The sequence below is a fragment of the Eptatretus burgeri genome, chromosome 13 (assembly GCF_056783735.1).
Source record: "Eptatretus burgeri isolate ZD-2024b chromosome 13, Ebu_testis_v1, whole genome shotgun sequence".
NCBI lineage: Eukaryota > Metazoa > Chordata > Myxini > Myxiniformes > Myxinidae > Eptatretus > Eptatretus burgeri.
Genome location: NC_140973.1, coordinates 71,222,765 through 71,241,828, shown reverse-complemented (window position 1 = coordinate 71,241,828; position 19,064 = coordinate 71,222,765). Strand labels below are relative to the sequence as shown.

The 19,064-nt window shown below is 42.8% G+C and overlaps 1 protein-coding gene across 10 annotated transcripts in view; it reads right to left on the bottom strand.

Moving 5' to 3' along the window:
* The window catches only part of LOC147014744 (inositol 1,4,5-trisphosphate-gated calcium channel ITPR1-like), a 213,003-nt gene that overhangs the window by 96,939 nt on the left and 97,000 nt on the right, over window positions 1-19,064 (bottom strand). For all 10 annotated transcript variants that reach the window (XM_085852937.1, XM_085852943.1, XM_085852938.1 and 7 more), the window contains 7 exons: window positions 18,730-18,890; window positions 15,249-15,390; window positions 8,997-9,155; window positions 5,520-5,692; window positions 5,183-5,302; window positions 3,735-3,884; window positions 3,339-3,590 (listed from right to left, as the gene is read on the bottom strand). In XM_085852937.1, the coding sequence (XP_085709063.1) occupies window positions 3,339-3,590; window positions 3,735-3,884; window positions 5,183-5,302; window positions 5,520-5,692; window positions 8,997-9,155; window positions 15,249-15,390; window positions 18,730-18,890 (1,157 nt within the window). The remainder of the gene's footprint in view (window positions 1-3,338; window positions 3,591-3,734; window positions 3,885-5,182; window positions 5,303-5,519; window positions 5,693-8,996; window positions 9,156-15,248; window positions 15,391-18,729; window positions 18,891-19,064) is intronic.

Genomic DNA, 19,064 nt, shown 5'->3' with positions numbered 1-19,064 from the left:
CCTGCAACTCTTCTCCACCCACTCCATCCTGCCTGCACTCTTTTTCACTTCTCTCCCACACTCTCCGTTACTTTGGACAGTTGATCCCAAGTATTTAAACCAATCCACCTTCCCCCACCTCAACTCCCTTGCAACCGCACCATACCACCACCCTCCCTCTCATTTACGCACATGTACTCCGTCTTTCTCCTACTGACTAACATTCCCCTTCTCTCCAGTGCGTACCTCCACCTCTCAAGGCTCGATTCAGCCTGCTCCCTACTCTCCCTACAGATCATGATGTCATCCCCGAACATCATGGTCCATGGAGACTCCAGTCTGATCTCGTCCGTCAACCTGTCCATCACCATTGCAAACAGGAAAGGGCTCAGAGTCGATCCTTGGTGCAATCCCACTTTAACCTTAAACCGGTCCGTCATTCCTACCGCACACCTCACCGCTGTCACACTGTCCTCATACATATCCTGCACGATCCTCACATACTTCTCCACCACTCCCGACTTCCTCATACAATGCCACAACTCCTCTCTTGGCACCCTATCATAAGCTTTCTCTAAATCCACAAACACACAATGTAACTCTTTCTGGCCTTCCCTATACTTCTCCATCAACATCCTCAAAGCAAACATCGCATCAGTGGTGCTCTTTCCTGGCATAAACCCATATTGCTGCTCACAGATCGTCACCTCTCCTCTCAACCGAGCTTCCACAACTCTTTCCCACAACTTCATGGTGTGGCTTAACAACTTTATCCCTCTGTAATTTCCACAGCTCTGCACATCACCCTTATTCTTGAAAATCGGAATCAGTACACTTAATCTCCACTCCTCCGGCATCCTCTCACTTTCCAAGACTTTATTAAACAATCTGGTTAACAACCCCACTGCCATCTCTCCTAAGCACTTCCATGCCTCCACTGGTATTCCATCTGGGCCAACCGCCTTTCCACTTTTCATCTTCTTCATAGCAGTCCTCACTTCATCCTTACTGATCCACCCCACTTCCAGATTCACTATCTCCACCTCTTCCAACCTTCTCTCTCTCTCATTTTCTTCATTCATCAGCTCCTCAAAGTACTCCATCCACCTTCTCAACACACTCCCCTCGCTCGTCAGCACATTCCCATTTGCGTCCTTTATCACCCTAACCTGCAGCACATCCTTCCCAGCTCGGTCCCTCTGTCTTGCCAATCGGTACAAATCCTTTTCCCCTTCTTTTGTATCCAACTTCTCACAGCTCGTCATATGCCTTTTCCTTGGCCTTAGCCACCTCTCTTTTTGCTTTTCGACGCCACTCCTTGTACTCCTGCCGACTTTCTTCATCTCTCTGACTATCCCACTTCTTTTTAGCCAACCCCTTCTTCCTTATACTTTCCTGTACTTCCTCATTCCACCACCAAGTCTCCTTATCTTCCTTCCTCTGTCCAGATGTCACACCAAGTACCTTCCTAGCTATCTCCCTCACAACTTCTGCTGTCGTTGCCCAATCATCCCACCCATCTTTACCACCATCCAACGCCTGTCTCACCTCCTCCCTAAATTTCACGCAACAGTCTTCCTCCTTCAGCTTCCACCATCTGGTCCTTGGTTCAGCCCTCACTCTCTTCCTCAACCTCACCTCTAAAGTCATCCTACAGACCACCAATCGATGCTGTCGAGCTACACTCTCCCCTGCCACAACCTTACAGTCACTAATCTCTTTCAGGTTGCATCTCCCTACTTAAGATGTAATCCACCTGTGTGCACTTTCCTCCACTCTTGTATGTCACCCTGTGTTCCTCCTTCTTCTTGAAATACGTGTTTACCACTGCCATTTCCATTCTTTTTGCAAACTCTACCACCATTTGCCCTTCCACATTTCTCTTGTTGAGACCGTACCTCCCCATCACCTCCTCATCCTCTTTATTCCCTTCCCCAACATGTCCATTGAAATCTGCTCCAATCACCACTCTTTCATCCTTGGATACACTCTCCACCACTTCATCTAACTCACTCCAGAAATCTTCTTTATATTCCATCTCACACCCCATATGTGGGGCATATGCACTGATGACATTCATCATCACCCCTTCAATTTCCAACTTCACACTCATCACTCGGTCAGACACCCTCCTCACCTCCAATACCCTCTTGACATGATCTTCCTTCAGGATTATCCCGACACCATTTCTCCTCCCATCCACACCATGGTAGAACAGTTTGAAACCACCTCCAATGCTCCTCGCCTTACTCCCCATCCACTTGGTCTCTTGTACACACAGTATGTCCACCTTTCTTCTCTCCATCATATCAGCCAACTCTCGCCCTTTGCCAGTCATCGGCCCAACATTCAGAGTTCCAACTCTCACCTCCACACTTCTACCCTTCCCCCTCTCCCACTGCCTCCGGACTCGCCTTCCCCGTCTCCTTCTCCTCCTTCGCCCAGCATTGCCGGATGCCCTTCCTGACGCAACCCTGGTCGCCTCTTACGACACACAGGGATATGGTACACCTATTCTAACCGGGGCATACACCGGGCCCAGTACAACTGGTGCTCATTTTGCCGACCTCGGAAGGATGGCAGGCTGAGTCAACCCCCTGGTGTTTTCGACTTGGTTTATATATATTTATATATATATATATATAGATACATATATATATATATATATATATATATATACACATTATATATATATATATATATATATATATATATATATATATATATATATATATATATATATATATATATATATATATATATATATACATATACATACATATATTAATTCAGTGTCCCAACGGGGCTTGAACTCAGGACCTCTTGGGTCCCAAGCCACTGCCCTTACCACTGCGCCAACACCAGGCTTGAAGGATACAATTAAATAAGGCCGTTAATTATCTTCAAAACGGGTGTTTTAACTAACCCAAACACCCAATTTTCACTCATGCACTACCTTGGAGTCCCCTTAGTATGCAAGCAAAGTTTCAAGCTGCTAGGTTTCATGGTTTTGGAGTTATGGAGAACACACACACACACACACACACACACACACACACACACACACACACACACACACACACACACACACACACACACACACACACACACACACACACTGGCATTTATTTGTATAGATTGTATTCAGGCTTGCTCATAGTTCCTCTGCCACACCAGCATTTGCTGCAAGGGGTCATGGCCAACAGCGAGTGACTACATCTGCCACATATCCACTTTGTTTAGGTACAAATTACCAGTTTATAAGATCTCCAAATTGTAGCAGGGAAGGAAAAAAATGCATTCAAATCAAACAGAATTTTTATGAGTAATATTGTTTTTCAATGAATGGAAAAACTGACCCTGTGATGGTGATCTCAAAAGGCACCTCAGACCAAAGACGGGCATAGCGAACGGGGTTCACAACCTCTTGAGGGTCTCGATCCACGTGCAGATGGAGCAAGAGGCGGGAAAAGGATGCACGAAGCTCAAAGGAGAGCCTCTCATTGGCCATGCAGTGCAAGATGAGCTCGACCGTGAGCTCATTTGACAGTCGCTCAATGGCCAAATACTGCCGGTCAAGGCACATCCGAGAAAACAACTCAAGCTGGTATCTGGAGTGGTAAAAAGCAAAAGGTTAAGGAACAGCAGGGCATGTGTATCATGTAAAGATTGACACATATGGCTTGGTCAAAGTAATTTAAACACATACGGAAATGCATCTTAGTATTGCACAATCCTCAAAACAGCAAACATACCGATAATAACACAGCACATCATTGTCCTTGCTCAGGGACGATGTGGATGAAGCAAGTGCCTCTATGGCCTTGCTGTGCTGATCTTTTTCAGCATCTATCCAATAGAGCCAAACTTGGCAATAGTTGGTCGTCGATGTTATTTGGCACAGCCTATGGGGAAATGCAACCAACATATCATCAACCACCATCTCGTTAATCAGACTTATCCAACATTCACGTCAATGTTTTTCGAGAATGTTGATGACTACTCCAATTACAATTTAAAATCCATCAGCAGAAAACCACCATACTTGGTTACATTCCTCCACCCCCCCCTCAACTCCCCACTTTGAGTTTACTCGAATTATTTTTTCAGTTTTGGAATGTAGGTGATCTCTTTTCATACGTAGGATTTTGGAGCTGCCCTGAGGGCAATAAGCATCATCACAATGGCTGGAATCACATCGAGCCCCAAAAGATCGTACTCTCCTCAAAATCATTCATGAGCCAGCTGGATTTTATTTGTAATCTGAAAAGGTAATTGTTCCATTGCAAATCAAGTTTCCATTGGAAGATGATGCTGCAGTAAAGCATGCTCTGATGGATCTTTCAAGAAGCGAGTCAGGTGATGCTTTTTTTCTTTTTATACAGAGTCATGGCTCGTGGAAGAGCGAGTACACTGAATGGATCAGGATGTGACAGGACAAAAGGAACAGTAGAGAGGGGGTGAGGACATCAACAGTAGAGTGGAAGGGGGAGACTTCGACAAACAAAGGGTGTGGGGAGGAATGTCAGGGGAGCAAGAAAGGAAGCTTGTGGTGGACAAGATGGATACAGAAGGGAGAAACTGGAAACCTGGAAGGAGGAGGGCTTGGGTGGAAGGGAGTTGGGTGTTAATGGGGGTAGAGAATATCATGGTTTTCGATTCGGGAGGATCTCAGATGGTGTTGAACAGCTGTCTTTGAAACCTGAAGGTAAGAATGATATTGAAGAGAATGTAGAAGTTGATTCCACAGGCAGGAAAAAAAAAGGAGTGGAGCTGAGCAGTGATCCTGGATTTAGGTAGTTTCACCAGAAGGGGGTTGATGGTGGACCGTGTGTGCCCTGCAGAAACCTGTGGGTATGGGAGGGGGGGGGACAAAAGCATGGAAAGGGCAGAGGGTGCAAGTCCAGAAAGGAGATGGTAGAAGACAGAGACGACCAACCTGTCTGTGATGGGAAAGTGATAGACCCATAGACTCAGCTTCACAACGGGAGATTCCAATGATCTTGAAGGGCAATGAAAATTAGGCAACCAATCTGCAGCATATTAAACCTTTCCTCGGGCTCAATGTGTGAGTGATCTTTAAACGGATGTGGGATTTAATGCTTCAGAAAATTCGAACCAATTCACAGAATCGTTTTTCTCAAGTACACCAGGCCTGTGACGATCCCTTCTGTTTAAGTGTAAGAGTGCAGGGCTAACTCACTTTGTCTCCAAGAGGATGTCGTTGTTGGAAGAATCGAGAACATATTTGCAAATCAGTTCCTGTGTAACGGCAATAGCCGTATTATTCGAGACGCACAGATCTGCCAGATACTCCAAAAACCTGAACACAAAGAGCGAACGCATGGTTAGAGACGTACGTAAAAGGACAAGGGTTTAAAGCTCGCTTTCAAGAGGCACACAAGATGAACATTCCAACATCGATTTGCGAAACGTTGTCAAAATCTCAAACAGCCAACCAAAACAAACCACAAGCTTAAGGTTTATTCGACAATTGCCGAGATTTTTCACGTCAAAAGCAAACAGAAGGAACAACTCACTGCGGCTCGCGTTTTTTACGCAGTAGGTCAACAAACGTTTCCACCTCCCTGAACGTGATGTGTTTTTCAAGCAGTTTGCGATTGTTGTGCAGTAGAGCTGTAATTGTGTCCTCAGCTAGGATGTCATATCCGATCTGTTTTTGCATTGCACTGAACTTCTTGGCGATGTATTCCTGCAGGTGAAAATCAAAATTTGTATCAAACCACTGTATGTGATAACAGCTTAGTCATTCAAAAAAAATAAAAACAAGACGTCATCTTACGGAATAGACGCATCGTTAGGCCATTTAATCGATGGTGGAGCAGATTTCTGGAGAACAAAGAGGTCCTTATAGTGTTGGCAGGTGAGTCGATCAATAACACGAGACAAAGGAGACAAATAACACTGATATTGCTTTCGGACAAACCTCTGGATTGCAGTGAATATACATTTATGAGGTCAGCAGAAATGGTTGATGTTTTCACCTCCAAACCCCTCCCTCCCCCAACCCTTTGTACCAACCCCCAACAATGAAATTAATGAATAGCCCCTAAAGCAAAAGTTGAGTTGAGAATCAGGGCTATTTGCAAGAATAATGATGGTGATAGTGAGGCATGAGTGTGATTAATAAAATGTAACATATAGAAGCAATATATTGGCATGTGCATGAGAAAGGGTAGAGGCTCCCAGTGGTGTACAAGTGTAATAAGAACTGATACTGCTTGAGTTTGTGCTGTCAGCCTCGCCTTGGCGGGGTGGAGCTTCGTCGTGATACTCGTGAGGACACCTGCCAAGAAGGCTGTAAACCATCCCGTGAGCCCATGCCAATTCCGTGACCAGTCTTCCTTTTAATGATTACAACCGCGACACCCACCACCCGCTGATTCAAACCCCACAAAGTCGCTTGGGCTTGGTTCATACAGCACCTGGTTGATGGGAACTCGAACATGAGCACACATATATGCCATTGTGGGCAGTGAAAGATTTTACCCCATGGGAAGATTTATAAAAGGCACGAGAAAAAGTGAAGAGAAGTCAGTGGGAGTGAGTGAGTCGGTTCAAAGTCACAGATGTTGAGTAAGATGGAGCTGGCAGGGACACCAGAGCAGCATGAGCTGCCCAGCACCGTACTCGACAGCAGCCCGATCACACCTCGGCATCATCTTGCTTGTGACAGGGGTGTAAGCATGGCTCGACAAGAGACGCGTCCTGCATGTCCCAACATTGCCGTCCACATCTTCCACCCTCCATTATTTTAGCTCCCCCCCCCCCACTCCTCCATTGGCCACCTTGATGTTTATTTATTTATTTGCAAATCTCAACACCCCAAGACATCCTTCGAGTATAATCAAGCCTGTGGCACTAAGTTTACAATCAAGACACGATCCATGCTCAGCATGTCTCATTAGGGCACCATTCAGGATTTGTGCCATCATGCAAATATCGTGGTGTTGTGTCATCCATTTTATCTGCTTATGTTTAGTTTCCATAACGCTTTCTGTAATAGTCAGAATGGAGGTACTTCTTTTTCCCCAATCACGAGAGTGGTTAAAGCATCTTTCTACTCTGCATCTGGAAGGTCGGCAATTCAAACCCAACCCCAGCCGAGTCAAGCCAAAAACTAACAAGCTCAAATGAGCGAAGATCCTCGTCCTCTTAATGATGACGTCATAAAAACGAATATGATGTCATTGTGATGTATCAGGTTTGCGATAAATTATCTGTGCTAATGACCGGCTTGATTCCCGCAAACAAAATTCAAACAGCTTGCCTAGTTTCGGAGATAATGGTATAGGCGATTTCCATTAGCGGCGATATTATGACGTCAACATTTTTTCGAGGAAGAATTTCCAAAATCGGAGATGGTTACTGTCTGCGCGTGGGCTTTCTGCATATACACGGCAAGTTTCACGAAGATCCGATGAAAACTCTGGGTTGTGAAACAAAAAGTCAAAAAATAGGAATGACGTCATAAAAGCTGATATGACGTCATAGTGATGTATCATATGTGCGGTAATTCATCTCTGCTTATGCCCTGTTCGATTCCCACAAACAGAATTCAAAAAGCTTGCCTAGTTTCGGAGATAATTTTTTAGGCGATTTCCATTAGCGGAGATATTTTGACGTCATAACTTTTTTCTCGGAGGAATTTTTAAAATCGGAGATGGTTACTGTCTGCGCAGGGAATTTTTACATATATATGCCAAGTTTCAGGAAGTTTCGATGAAAACTGTTGGCTGTGAAACAAAAAAGTCCACAAGAAGAAGATGAAGAACAACAACGTGAGTAAGACTTAGAGATCCTCCACGAGGATCTAAAAATGGTACCTGCTGCTTCCTTCCTTCCTTGGCACTCGGCATTTAAAAAGGTGAAAACACAGATAAACAACCAAAAGTTGGGAAACATTGTGTCGGCTTGATGGGCCGAATGGCCTCCACCTCCGTTGAAGTTCCTTTGAAGCGAACTCAAAAAAAACAGTCACTTGGGTATATCTATATATATGTATATATATATATGTATATATATATATATATATGTATATATATATATATATATATATGTATATATATATACATATATATATATATATATATACATATATATATATATATATACATATATATATATACATATATATATATACATATATATATATACATATATATATATATATATATATATATATATATATATATATATACATATACATATATTTCGGCACGCCCCTTTCTTTGTTCCACCATCAGATTTCTGTTACTGCATGAAATGAAACAAGATTTGGCACATATACTAATGATATTATTGTCTTCCTTAAGAGGCCCCTCAAAATTCGTTTTGATGCATTTTCACAAACTCCAACGGATTCCATTCAAATTTGGTACGATTATGGCTTTTGGTCCAACTTAGGTCATTGGCTATAAACTTTTTCCATAACACTTCCAATATTCGAAAAAAATCGATAAATCGATATCCCTTATGGGATTTTCCATTCAAATCCACTCAAGTTTAAGGCCTATGGGGGACGCAAAATTTCACTTTGCTTCGGGCGCTGTTTACCTCCGCTACGCCAAGCTGTTAGGGTTAGGGTTAGGGTTTGGGTTAACCCTAACACTAACCCTAACCCTAACAGCTAACCCTAACCCTAACAGCTAACCCTAACCGCTAACCCTAACCCTAACCGCTAACAGCTATTCAGGAAATTTGCAAGAAAGCCCGGGCAACGCCAGGCTTTATTGCTAGCCCGAGCAACGCTGGGCATTACTACTAGTGGATTATAATCTGAGAATTAATTAATTACAATAAAATGTATATTAGATCTGAGAATTAATGATCTATATTAAAGTAGATCTGCACACAGGCACACACTTCACACGTCAATTGCAATAACATTTACTGTCCCTTCAGGGAATAATATGAATGCCTCGCAGGAATAACACTGCTCAAGTCATCGACCTCGGTGTGGCCCAACAGTGGGAAAACGTGCACAGCAAGTTCACCTGGTTTTTGCGATAGCTCTGTTGCGAGTGCCGGAGAACACGATAGCAGAGCTGGCAGATGTACTTATAAGGTGCATTCTTTTGGTCTGCAAGGTCATCCAGTGATAAAGGCTCCTCATTGCCGTGAGCTTTAAACGGCTCCTCGAGCAAACAAAAAATCTAAATAAAGGGAGGAAGATAAAGCAAATCGTTTAATTTTCTGCTCACCTCTCCGTCTCAAGAATACACATGGAGATGTGGACGAAAATGTGATCTGCTTGGCAGAGCACGCCTTCATGCAATACGTAAATGTAATTACAAAATGAACATTTCTTCACACGTCTACATTTCATTGAGCACTTTCATATCATCCACAATTTGTTGAGCTGACGAAATCCAATTTCAGCTAATAACCCCACGATTCCAAACTCTGCGAGGTATCTTACATTCGAGTGAGTTTACAAGAGACTGTTAGCTTTGAACTTCCTCAAACAATCTTCATACATCCATTATATGAAAGACGAATAAATTACAAGATATCGGTGTACTTGTATATAAATGAAGAGTATGGTACATCATAGTAATAGCAGTCATATGAGGAGATGAATTATAAGGACATGAGGGGGACAATGGACAAATATGAACCTGGGATGCCACCAGCATCACGAGCTCAGTGCTAAGATGAGAAAAGCCAGAAACTTGCAATTGATTCAAAGATAATGGATTCAAGGGAGAATTTTTTTTTTTTGCACTCCCCAAAAAAAAACCAAAAAAAAAACCCACGACCAAACATGAACAACAATATCCCCCTTCCGCCACGCGGCGGGGGATAACAAAAACCACAACCATAACAACCAAACTCAATCTGCCATGCACAGTTACTCCTTCATGCCCTATCCATTCTCCTTTTCAACATCCCTCAATAAAACCTTTCAAATATAAAAGCTATTAACATGTTTTTAAAACACTCAAAATTTCTTTTTGTTTTTCAGCTCGCCTGTTCGAAGAACAGACAGCTATAGCGATACCCCCGGCGTGAGCGTGAGCGTGAAAATGTTAAAGTTTTTGGTGCAAGTTTTTTCCTTTCTAATGTTTTTAGCCACCACACTATTTTTTACTGATTACAATATACAAATACATATATTGCTTTAAAATTATTTGGATCAGACTTCACTGCAATGCTTTATAAAAAAAATATTATCAGACTAGTCTTTTAAAAACGATAAATGTATAAACAGGCGAGCATTGGGTGGCTTTGACACCAACTCTCTGGTTAATTAAAAGAATACTGTCGGACTCGGCGATTCATGGATTCGCTATTCGCGGACCCTGCGTATTCACGGGTCATAAAGTGTGACCTACTTCTCCATTCGCACTTCAAGTATTTGTGGGGTTTTTATAGTTTATTTATTCATTTACTTTTAACACTTCAAGACTGGTCTCCTATGTCCACCTGGGAAATTGGAAATCAGCCAACATTACAGTATTTCATAAAGGTGCAAAAACGGATCCCCTTAACTACAGCCCAATTAGCTTACTGTACTTCCAATCATCAGCAGGGTCATGGAATCCATCATCGCAGTTGACATTAAATCATTGCTTTTCTCAAACAGCCTCATCTCAGATCATCAATTCGGATTCAGACTTGGTCACTCTGCCTTGGACATGCTGCTTCTTCTCTGCCAATGATAGAGGACCTCAATATCAGACATGAGATCAGGGCCGTCTCTCTGGACATATCTCGAGCTTTTGATACAGTCTGGCATTCTGCCGAGCTCTCCAAACTGTCTGCCTTGGAGTCCAAGGCCAGCTCCACTCTTGAATTACCAACTTCCTACTCTCAAAGACAATGTGTGGCTCTCAATGGAACCCTTTCATCTTGTCATAGCTGCAGTACACCAAGGCAGTGTTCTATGGCCCCATGTTATTCCTAATCTTCATCAATGATGACAATGACTTTAAAATCCTCTTTATCTCTTTGTTGATGACTCCACTCTCTGCTGTGACATCTCTCAACCTTCTGACAGACAGGCAGCAGCCTCTCCCCTCTCCTCAGACCTTGACAAAAATCACAATTTTGCTTATGTATCCACATTGTCCACTCTTTGTGTTCTCACTTATCCCTCATCATTACCTACATCCCTTGTTTGTCAGTCTCTGACTACTTTCTCCCTCCACCCTGCTGTTGGCGTTTCCCCCTTAAAGTGTCTCCCCTTGGCTAATGTCTCCTCCGATTAGATCGACCTGAACCCCGTCCTGGTGATGGAGTTGCACTGCACATCAAAAACTTGATTTCTCACTCGCTCTAAACTGCTGCTACACCTCCCAAACCTCAGTGGTACCTCTGACTGTGATTAACCCTCAGTTCCCACCTCATTTGTCTGTGTTGTACCATCCTCCAAACAGTGACGACTCAATCTCCATCTCTCTCAAACAACATGGACAAACTTTTAACCACTCATCCCAACTCTCTCTCTCGCTCTCATATGTGGTGATCTAAATTGTCACCATGCCAATTAAGTAGGTGTTGGTACCTCTCTCACCAGCCACGGCACTTCAGCAAAGGACCTCTGTGACGACATGGGACTGACTCAATCTGTGAACTTTCCCACCTGGATTCCTATCAATGGGAAATTCTCCCTTCTGGATTTGGTTATGAGCATCTTCCGCGCCCATGTCTCGTGCTCGTCCTCTACTCCATTCGGTTCATGTGATCATGTGCTTGTGAAGGCCAACATCCATCTTGCCATTCTCAGAGAACAGACTCAGCACCTTCAGTGCAATGACATCATGCTAATTCCATCACCCCTGGTATTAAATCTGCCTGGGAATTCCAGCACAGAAACCTGCACTCGTTTTTGCAGATTCATCTGATCTTATCTTCAGTTATACCCATCCTCCTGCCAATGGTACACTGAATCCTGTGGTGTGATGGAGTTGCCTTGAAACAACTTGCATTCTCCTCCTGGAAGATAAATCTGACTGAAGTCTATCGGCTCATTCCACAAAGCCCACACCAAGTGTGTGTCCACAATCAAGAGAGCCAGAAAAAAAAAACATCTGTCTAACCTCGTGATTGAACTTTCGAGCTTGTCTCCCTCATTAAAACCTGGAGGCAACTTGTTAAGACCATCCCTGGAATATCCTCCTCCTCCAGATCTTCCCTCTTTTCAAATGGCATCACAGCCGAGTCGGCTCATGAGAAAGCCAAATGCCTCAATTCCGTCTTTTCTTCCAAACCCTGTGTCCCCAATCCCTCAATATTTGTACACATATTATGCAGTTGCACCCAACAGGCTCCTAGACTCTGTCTTTTGTACCTGAGGAGGTGGAGAAGTTTTTGACAACCCTTGACTGATTCCACAACTGGACCAGATGACATCAGTTCACATTTCACAGAAACCTGTTGTGCTGCTCTTTCTCTCTTTCTCTCTTTCTCTCTTTCTCTCTTTCTCTCTTTCTCTCTTTCTCTCTTTCTCTCTTTCTCTCTTTCTCTCTTTCTCTCTTTCTCTCTTTCTCTCTTTCTCTCTTTCTCTCTTTCTCTCTTTCTTTCTCTCTCTCTCTCTCTCTCTCTCTCTCTCTCTCTCTCTCTCTCTCTCTCTCTCTCTCTCTCTCTCTCTGCCATTTGCCCTCAGTCACATTCCATCTGCTTGGAAGTCAGCCAACATTGCTGCATTACATTGAAAAGGTAAAAAAAAACAAATCCCCTTAACCACAGACCTATGAGCACACTCCCATTCATCAGTAAGATCATGGAATCCATCATTTCATTTGACATAAAATCATTCCTTTTCTCTGACCTCATCTCAGATCAATTCAGATTCAGACCAGTTCGCTATCTTGGACTTACTGCTTCTACTCTCCCAACAATGTCAGACATATGAAATCAGGGCCATCTCTCTAGAGTCTAGAGACCAGACACATCTCAAGCTTTCGAAACAGTCTGGCCGCTTGTTCTCCAAACTCTCTTCCTATGGCAATCCAAGGCAGACTCCAATCTTGGGTTACTGACTTTCTCTCCTCTCTTAACCAATGTGTGGCTCTCAATGGAATTATTTCAACTCTACTCCCTGTCAAGCCTGGAGTGCCACAAGGCATACCAGTGTTCTGGGCCTAGTCCTATTCATAATCTTCATCCTCTATCTCTATATCCCAGACTCTGGACAATCATCTACGTCTTTGCTGATGACTCCCACCTCTGCCGTAAACACTTCGGTCTCACTCTCAGGCATGATCTTTCTTGGGCAAATCACATTTAAAAGTTGGCCTCCAAAGCCAGTCAAAACCTGGGCATCCTTTGTCATACAAAGTCCTTTCTTGGAACACCTGATCTCTTATGCACTTACAAGGCCTTCATCTGCAACCCGATGCAATACAGCTCTCCTGGAAGATCATTGGAATCTCCTGCAATTATGCCAAGTCTATGGATTATCATTTTCACATTGCAGACAGGTTGGTGGTCTGTGCTCTTTTCTGGTCTTGCACCCCCTGCTCTCTCCATGCTTTGCCCCAACCCCCTAATGCTTCTGCAGGGCACACTCGGTCCACCATCAACCCCCTTCCAGTGAAACTTCCCAAATCCAGAATCACTGCTCATCTCCACTTTTTTGTTCCTTCGTTCCCCCCCTCCCCTTCCCCCACCTATGGAACCAACTTCCACGTTCTCTTCAATCTCACCCTTCCCTCCAGGTCTTTAAGATGGCTGTTTACCACCATCTCAGATCATCCCCATTAAAAAACCATGATATTCTCGACCCCTTGTTAAACTACCCCTCTAACCACACCACCACCCCCCAACCCACTGCCAAAATTTCCAGTTTTTCCTTCCTCAATCTTATCCACCCCTTGGCATTCTCCCCTTCCCCTCTTCCTTCCTGACTCATTCCTTGTTGTCCATCTCCATTTATTTTTGTCCCTTGGCCCTGCTGTTGGCAATTCCCTCTTCTCTTTCTGCTGTTCCTTTCGTTCTGATCCATAATTATTTGTTCTCGCTCTTCCACAAGCTTTGACTTCATGTACAAAAAATGAAAATAAAAAAATAAAAAATAAATAACTTACTTTATTCACTTAGAGCAAGACAGAAACAGAAAGAACTACAATTAAGGTAAACCAGGTACAGGGTGGAAAAAAAAACATTTGGAACCACTCAAGTAAAGTTAGGGTCACCTGCACAACTACTGTTATCCTCCCACCCCTCCACATGTGCAGCATTTGGTTCCACCATTACTGGAGGCTATCTATTGTCCTGAACAGATTACGGCAGGAATTTGGATTTTGTCCAGAGTATTAGCACCTATTGGCCAAATGCAAACAAACGGGAAGGCCGGCTTAACGTCCCATATAAACAAAGTTGGGCACATACTACAATTCAACATCCTGCCTGTGAAACACCAGGGTGGCAGTTTGTGGTCACATCCCATTCCCATTCTGAATACGTCCGGTCTGGGTTTAAATGTGTCCGGTTAAAATGAAGGTTTAAGAGATGCCTGTTGTCGTCTTTGCACCAATAATTAATAAATAAGCCAATGTCACCCGCAGGGTGACCCGTATCTTGCCAAAAGGTGACCACGTGTGACTTCTTTAAGGTCACACTGAGGTGAACAGAGCTGCTATCCACCAGGAGCGACTCCTTGAGGAATATCTGCCTACGAGAGATTCCGATGAGAATCGTTCTCCAGAGTAACCATGAAAAATATGCTTTTGCCTCATAACGTCACCAAATGACATCATAATGTCTCAAGCTTAACATATCTAGAAAGCACTCATCGAGGTGTTCAATTTGAGGTCCTACACGATATGGTTCCTAAAACTTGAAAATTTGACCTCAGGCGCTAACCATGAAGGTCAAGGCCAATCACCACCAAAAATTAATCAGCTGAGCGCCAGACCATGAACTATATTCCCATGAAGTTTTAAGATGATCCGATCAAAATTACTCAAAAAATAAGGGTTTCGTCGACTCCCTTGATTTGCGACAGTGACCTTGACCTTTGACCTTCAAAATTTTATGCGCTGAAAGGAACCTCTATAGGCCTCTGATATGCGAAGTTACAAAAATTTCCAATGATAACTGTGCTCTGCAGAATTTTTTATACGTGATTACAGACAAAAAAATAAAAAATAATAAAATACAAGCTGACTCATTTACCTTGCCAAAACGAAGTTTTTGCAAGATATGTTAGGTACACACATGTGAGATTCAAAAAGTAGTTTCACCTTCAAGTTGCTCAATTGGAAGGTAAAACGTGTGTGTAGACACGGACACGGACACACCTGTTTGAGCACATTCTGCTCTCTCATGAGTTTCTGCCTCTCACGGTTGGGTTTCGTTGTCACAACTTTTAGGGCCTCCTGTTCATTGTTGGAAACTTCAGCGAGAAAGAAAATCAAGTCCTCAAGAAGTCGAGTTACAACCCTGAAGACAAAACAACAAACCTAATAACATCACAATGGATAGTTGGTCGTTATGCGTCATAAGGTGCCAGAAGCAGCAAATTAAAAAGTTATTTGCAAATATTTCTTACAGTTTTCAGGATAACACCTCATCTCTCAAACAAGCAGTAACTCTATATAATAGCACCATTTTCGGTGGGAACTGGACATAAATGGTCTTAGAATAAAAAAAATGGTTTGTGGGATTTATTTGATTATTAAAAACGGCCACTGTTGCCATTGCCACTGCTATTAGACCTGCTTTAAACGGTGAAACCTCACAACATTGATCAATTTGCTCACCATGTGAGAAACCAGGAGGTAATGTCAAGAACGTTACAGTTTATAGCGGATTATACAACGAATGTCAAAATTCAATTATTTTTTAAAAGCCAACATTTTGTAAGAATCATCAAGTGACGATCCTCAGTTGGAATGATCACTCGGTAATAGTAGAGGCCAATTCAGCAAGTGCATTATGGGAAAGACACAATCATACTTCTGTTTAGTCAAAGCTGCAGGAAAATTGGAATCACTCGTGACGAGGCCGAAGCACTAGGCCTGTGGCTTTGATCGTGGTGCTCAGACAGGTCGTGGTGGCCTCAGTTTTGTACCACCACTCGTTCGGTCTTGCCCCCTCTCTTCTCAACCCTCCTTCGGCCCTCTAGTAACTCTCTCTTGGTTAAACTCCCAAAATCCAGGCTTTGTATCCATCTCCACTCTTTTCTCCCATTTGGGGAACCTCCTTCCTGGGACTGTTCAATTGCAGTCTTCCCTCCAAGGCTTGCAATAAGCGACACCACAATCTCATGCTATCCTCATGATCTTTACCCCAATAATCATACCCAAACCAACCCTCATGCTTTTAGGTTACTGTTTCCTTCACTCAACTCTCCCCTCTCAGGTTGTTAGCTCATTCCCTTGCTCGTTGTGTCCGTTTGTGGCATGACCGCCATTATAATAATAATTTTAATTACGAGAAGCACCTGTTCACTCCAAGAGTGGCTTGGGGGTGGGGGGGGATGAAAAATGCAATGAAGCTGCATGTGTAAGAAGCCTTCATACCCATTGGCTGGAGATCTGGCTTGACTCCACCCACAATGGTAAGCATGAAAATCATGAGTCTGCCATGTTAGTTTTCTGGTAGGTCCAAGATGCCTTCGGAAGTCTCATATTCACAATTTGAATTATCTGAGCTGTATAACCACAATGCATTACGTATGCACATAAGCAGTAGGCATGTTTTTGCTTTGTGTACACAAGCTGGGTTCTTTGTATTTAGCGATTGAGGCAGCGGACTGTTCCAAATTTACATTGCTCAACTTTCCGTAATAAATGAACGATTTGCGTAATAGCTGAAGATTTCGCTTTTCGCCCGAGTTGTCATTGCTTCATGTACGGTACACAAGCCAGGTTATTTTTTTACATAATGAATGATTGTCAATTTACCCCACCCAAATGAAGGGATGAGCGATTTGTGTAATAAATGAAGGTTTTTGTCCGTAACATCCACAAACGACTAATGCAGGCAACAATTGCAAGATCACACAAAATGGTGATAATACTTGCCATTACAATACAACACAGCCTCGGGAGTCCTAATTTGCCATTCAACAAAAACAAAAACTTTGCATAAAAATAAGTATTTTGAAAAACTAAAACACTAAATATACAAAAGTGCTTTGCACTTCTACTTTTTGTTGCAAGCAACACAGCAATGTGCAATCTGGAAGATAATAACGAGAAGGCCACTCGGAAGAGCGCATACCGCCACCCAGATCCGATCCGATCCAGATTCGGATCTTCACCAAAATCTAATCGATTCGTCCTCGTCACACACCCAACGTGTCCACCAAGTTTCGTCGAATTTGTCAATAACTTTTTGAGATATCATGCTATGTATCATTTTTGGCCTCGTCCCTCAATGGTGACGAATCACTTTCTAGTATATGGATCTAGTATACGGATCCGTCGCCAGATCATCACCTAAATCCAATTTGTCCTCGTCACACACCCAACTTGTCGACCAAACTTCATCTCGAGTCCTTTTGATATATCCTGCACACAAAGCAAACAAACAGACGAACAAGAAAGATGTCATGCACAGCACGACACCTACAAAATCCATAAAACAAATTTAACCTTAAAAATAGCTTTCAATGACCAAATACGCAAATCCTCTTCAAATTTCAAGTCAATCAGATGAAAATTTACAATTTTAGAAATTTCGTCTACGTCGACCTTTTGGCCGAAGTTGACCTCAAAAATACTTGTTCATTGAATTCAGTGACCAGATATGCAAATCCTGTTCAACTTTCTAGTCAATCGGATGAAAATTGAGAATTTTAGAAATACGACAAAGTTGTTGACCTTTGGCCTATGTTGACCTTTTGACCTCAATAAACAATCGGCTTCTTGCGTATGATGAATCCTACCATGTGGTGACATTTCGTGAAGATCGGTTTAAAATTGTATCTGTAGGTGAGTGACAGACAGACAGACAGACAGACAGACAGACAAAACGCACAAGACCAACCGATATAGTTGAAAAATCTTCAATTTTCACAAGTCGCAAACAGACAGGGGTGAAAGCATGACCTCTGTCCATCGTAGATGGTGGAGGTGGTAATAACAAGAATAACACACATTTCCTGACAAAGAAGTTTCACACAAGAGGAGGCCATGAGATCCATCAAGGTCTTGTCAACTCACTCTTTCATAAGTCTCAATTAGTCACATCAGTTAAAAAGTTAAAAAAAAAAAAAAGGGATTAAAAAGAGAAATTTGGATGCAATTAATGGAAAGAACAAATGAGATTATCAAATCCCATTTACCAATGTAACATCATTAAAACAAAATATCATTGATCTCCAGTTCCCACTGAACATGATTGAGTTGTGCAGAGGTAATGAGGTGCAGAACAACCTTCAGGTCAAACTGTTGAATAATATGACAAAAATGCAGTTAATGGAGGAGAGGAATGGGGGATCAAAAGGCATGGCAACACAAACCGTAATGTCCAAGGATACTTCACTTTTATCACAGTTTTCTAAATAACGCGTTTCCTCCTTTAACTTATCATGAAGCTATTTAACCCGAGAACTACAACTGGTGCAAAATCGAATTTTCCAAGATTGTGTCCTTCACAACGCCTCAAGGTCACACCTTTTCTCCTTAATATGATGGTTCCAGAAAGCCTCTGCAATTTTAGGGATGTTAACAAAGCCATACAGAGATAAAGCTTATGTTCTAAACATGAAAATAGCAATGGTGATGAACACAAATCTTCTATTTGCCTTGTGCCTCCAAACCCCATGCGTACTTGCGCTCGCTGGAGCGTAGTGGACCCTTCTCCAAACGACCCGCTGCCGCAGATAGGACCTTGCAGGCATCATTGGCAAAATCAAGGTCTCGGACTTCGGCGGGAGACACAGGAACAATCGCGAATGCCTCCTTATCTTCCTTGCTGTGCGATGTGCCAATCTGCAATGGAGAAATACACAAATCGTCAATCACTGGAACAAAGTGGATTTCTACAAAGATTTCATTTGACTTGACATCATAAATCCTTCATGGGTGGTTTGTAAACTTTGAAAATTGGAGCAACAGCAAATCAAACGTCACAAAAGCCCAGTCGAATCAGAAACTAATGATTTT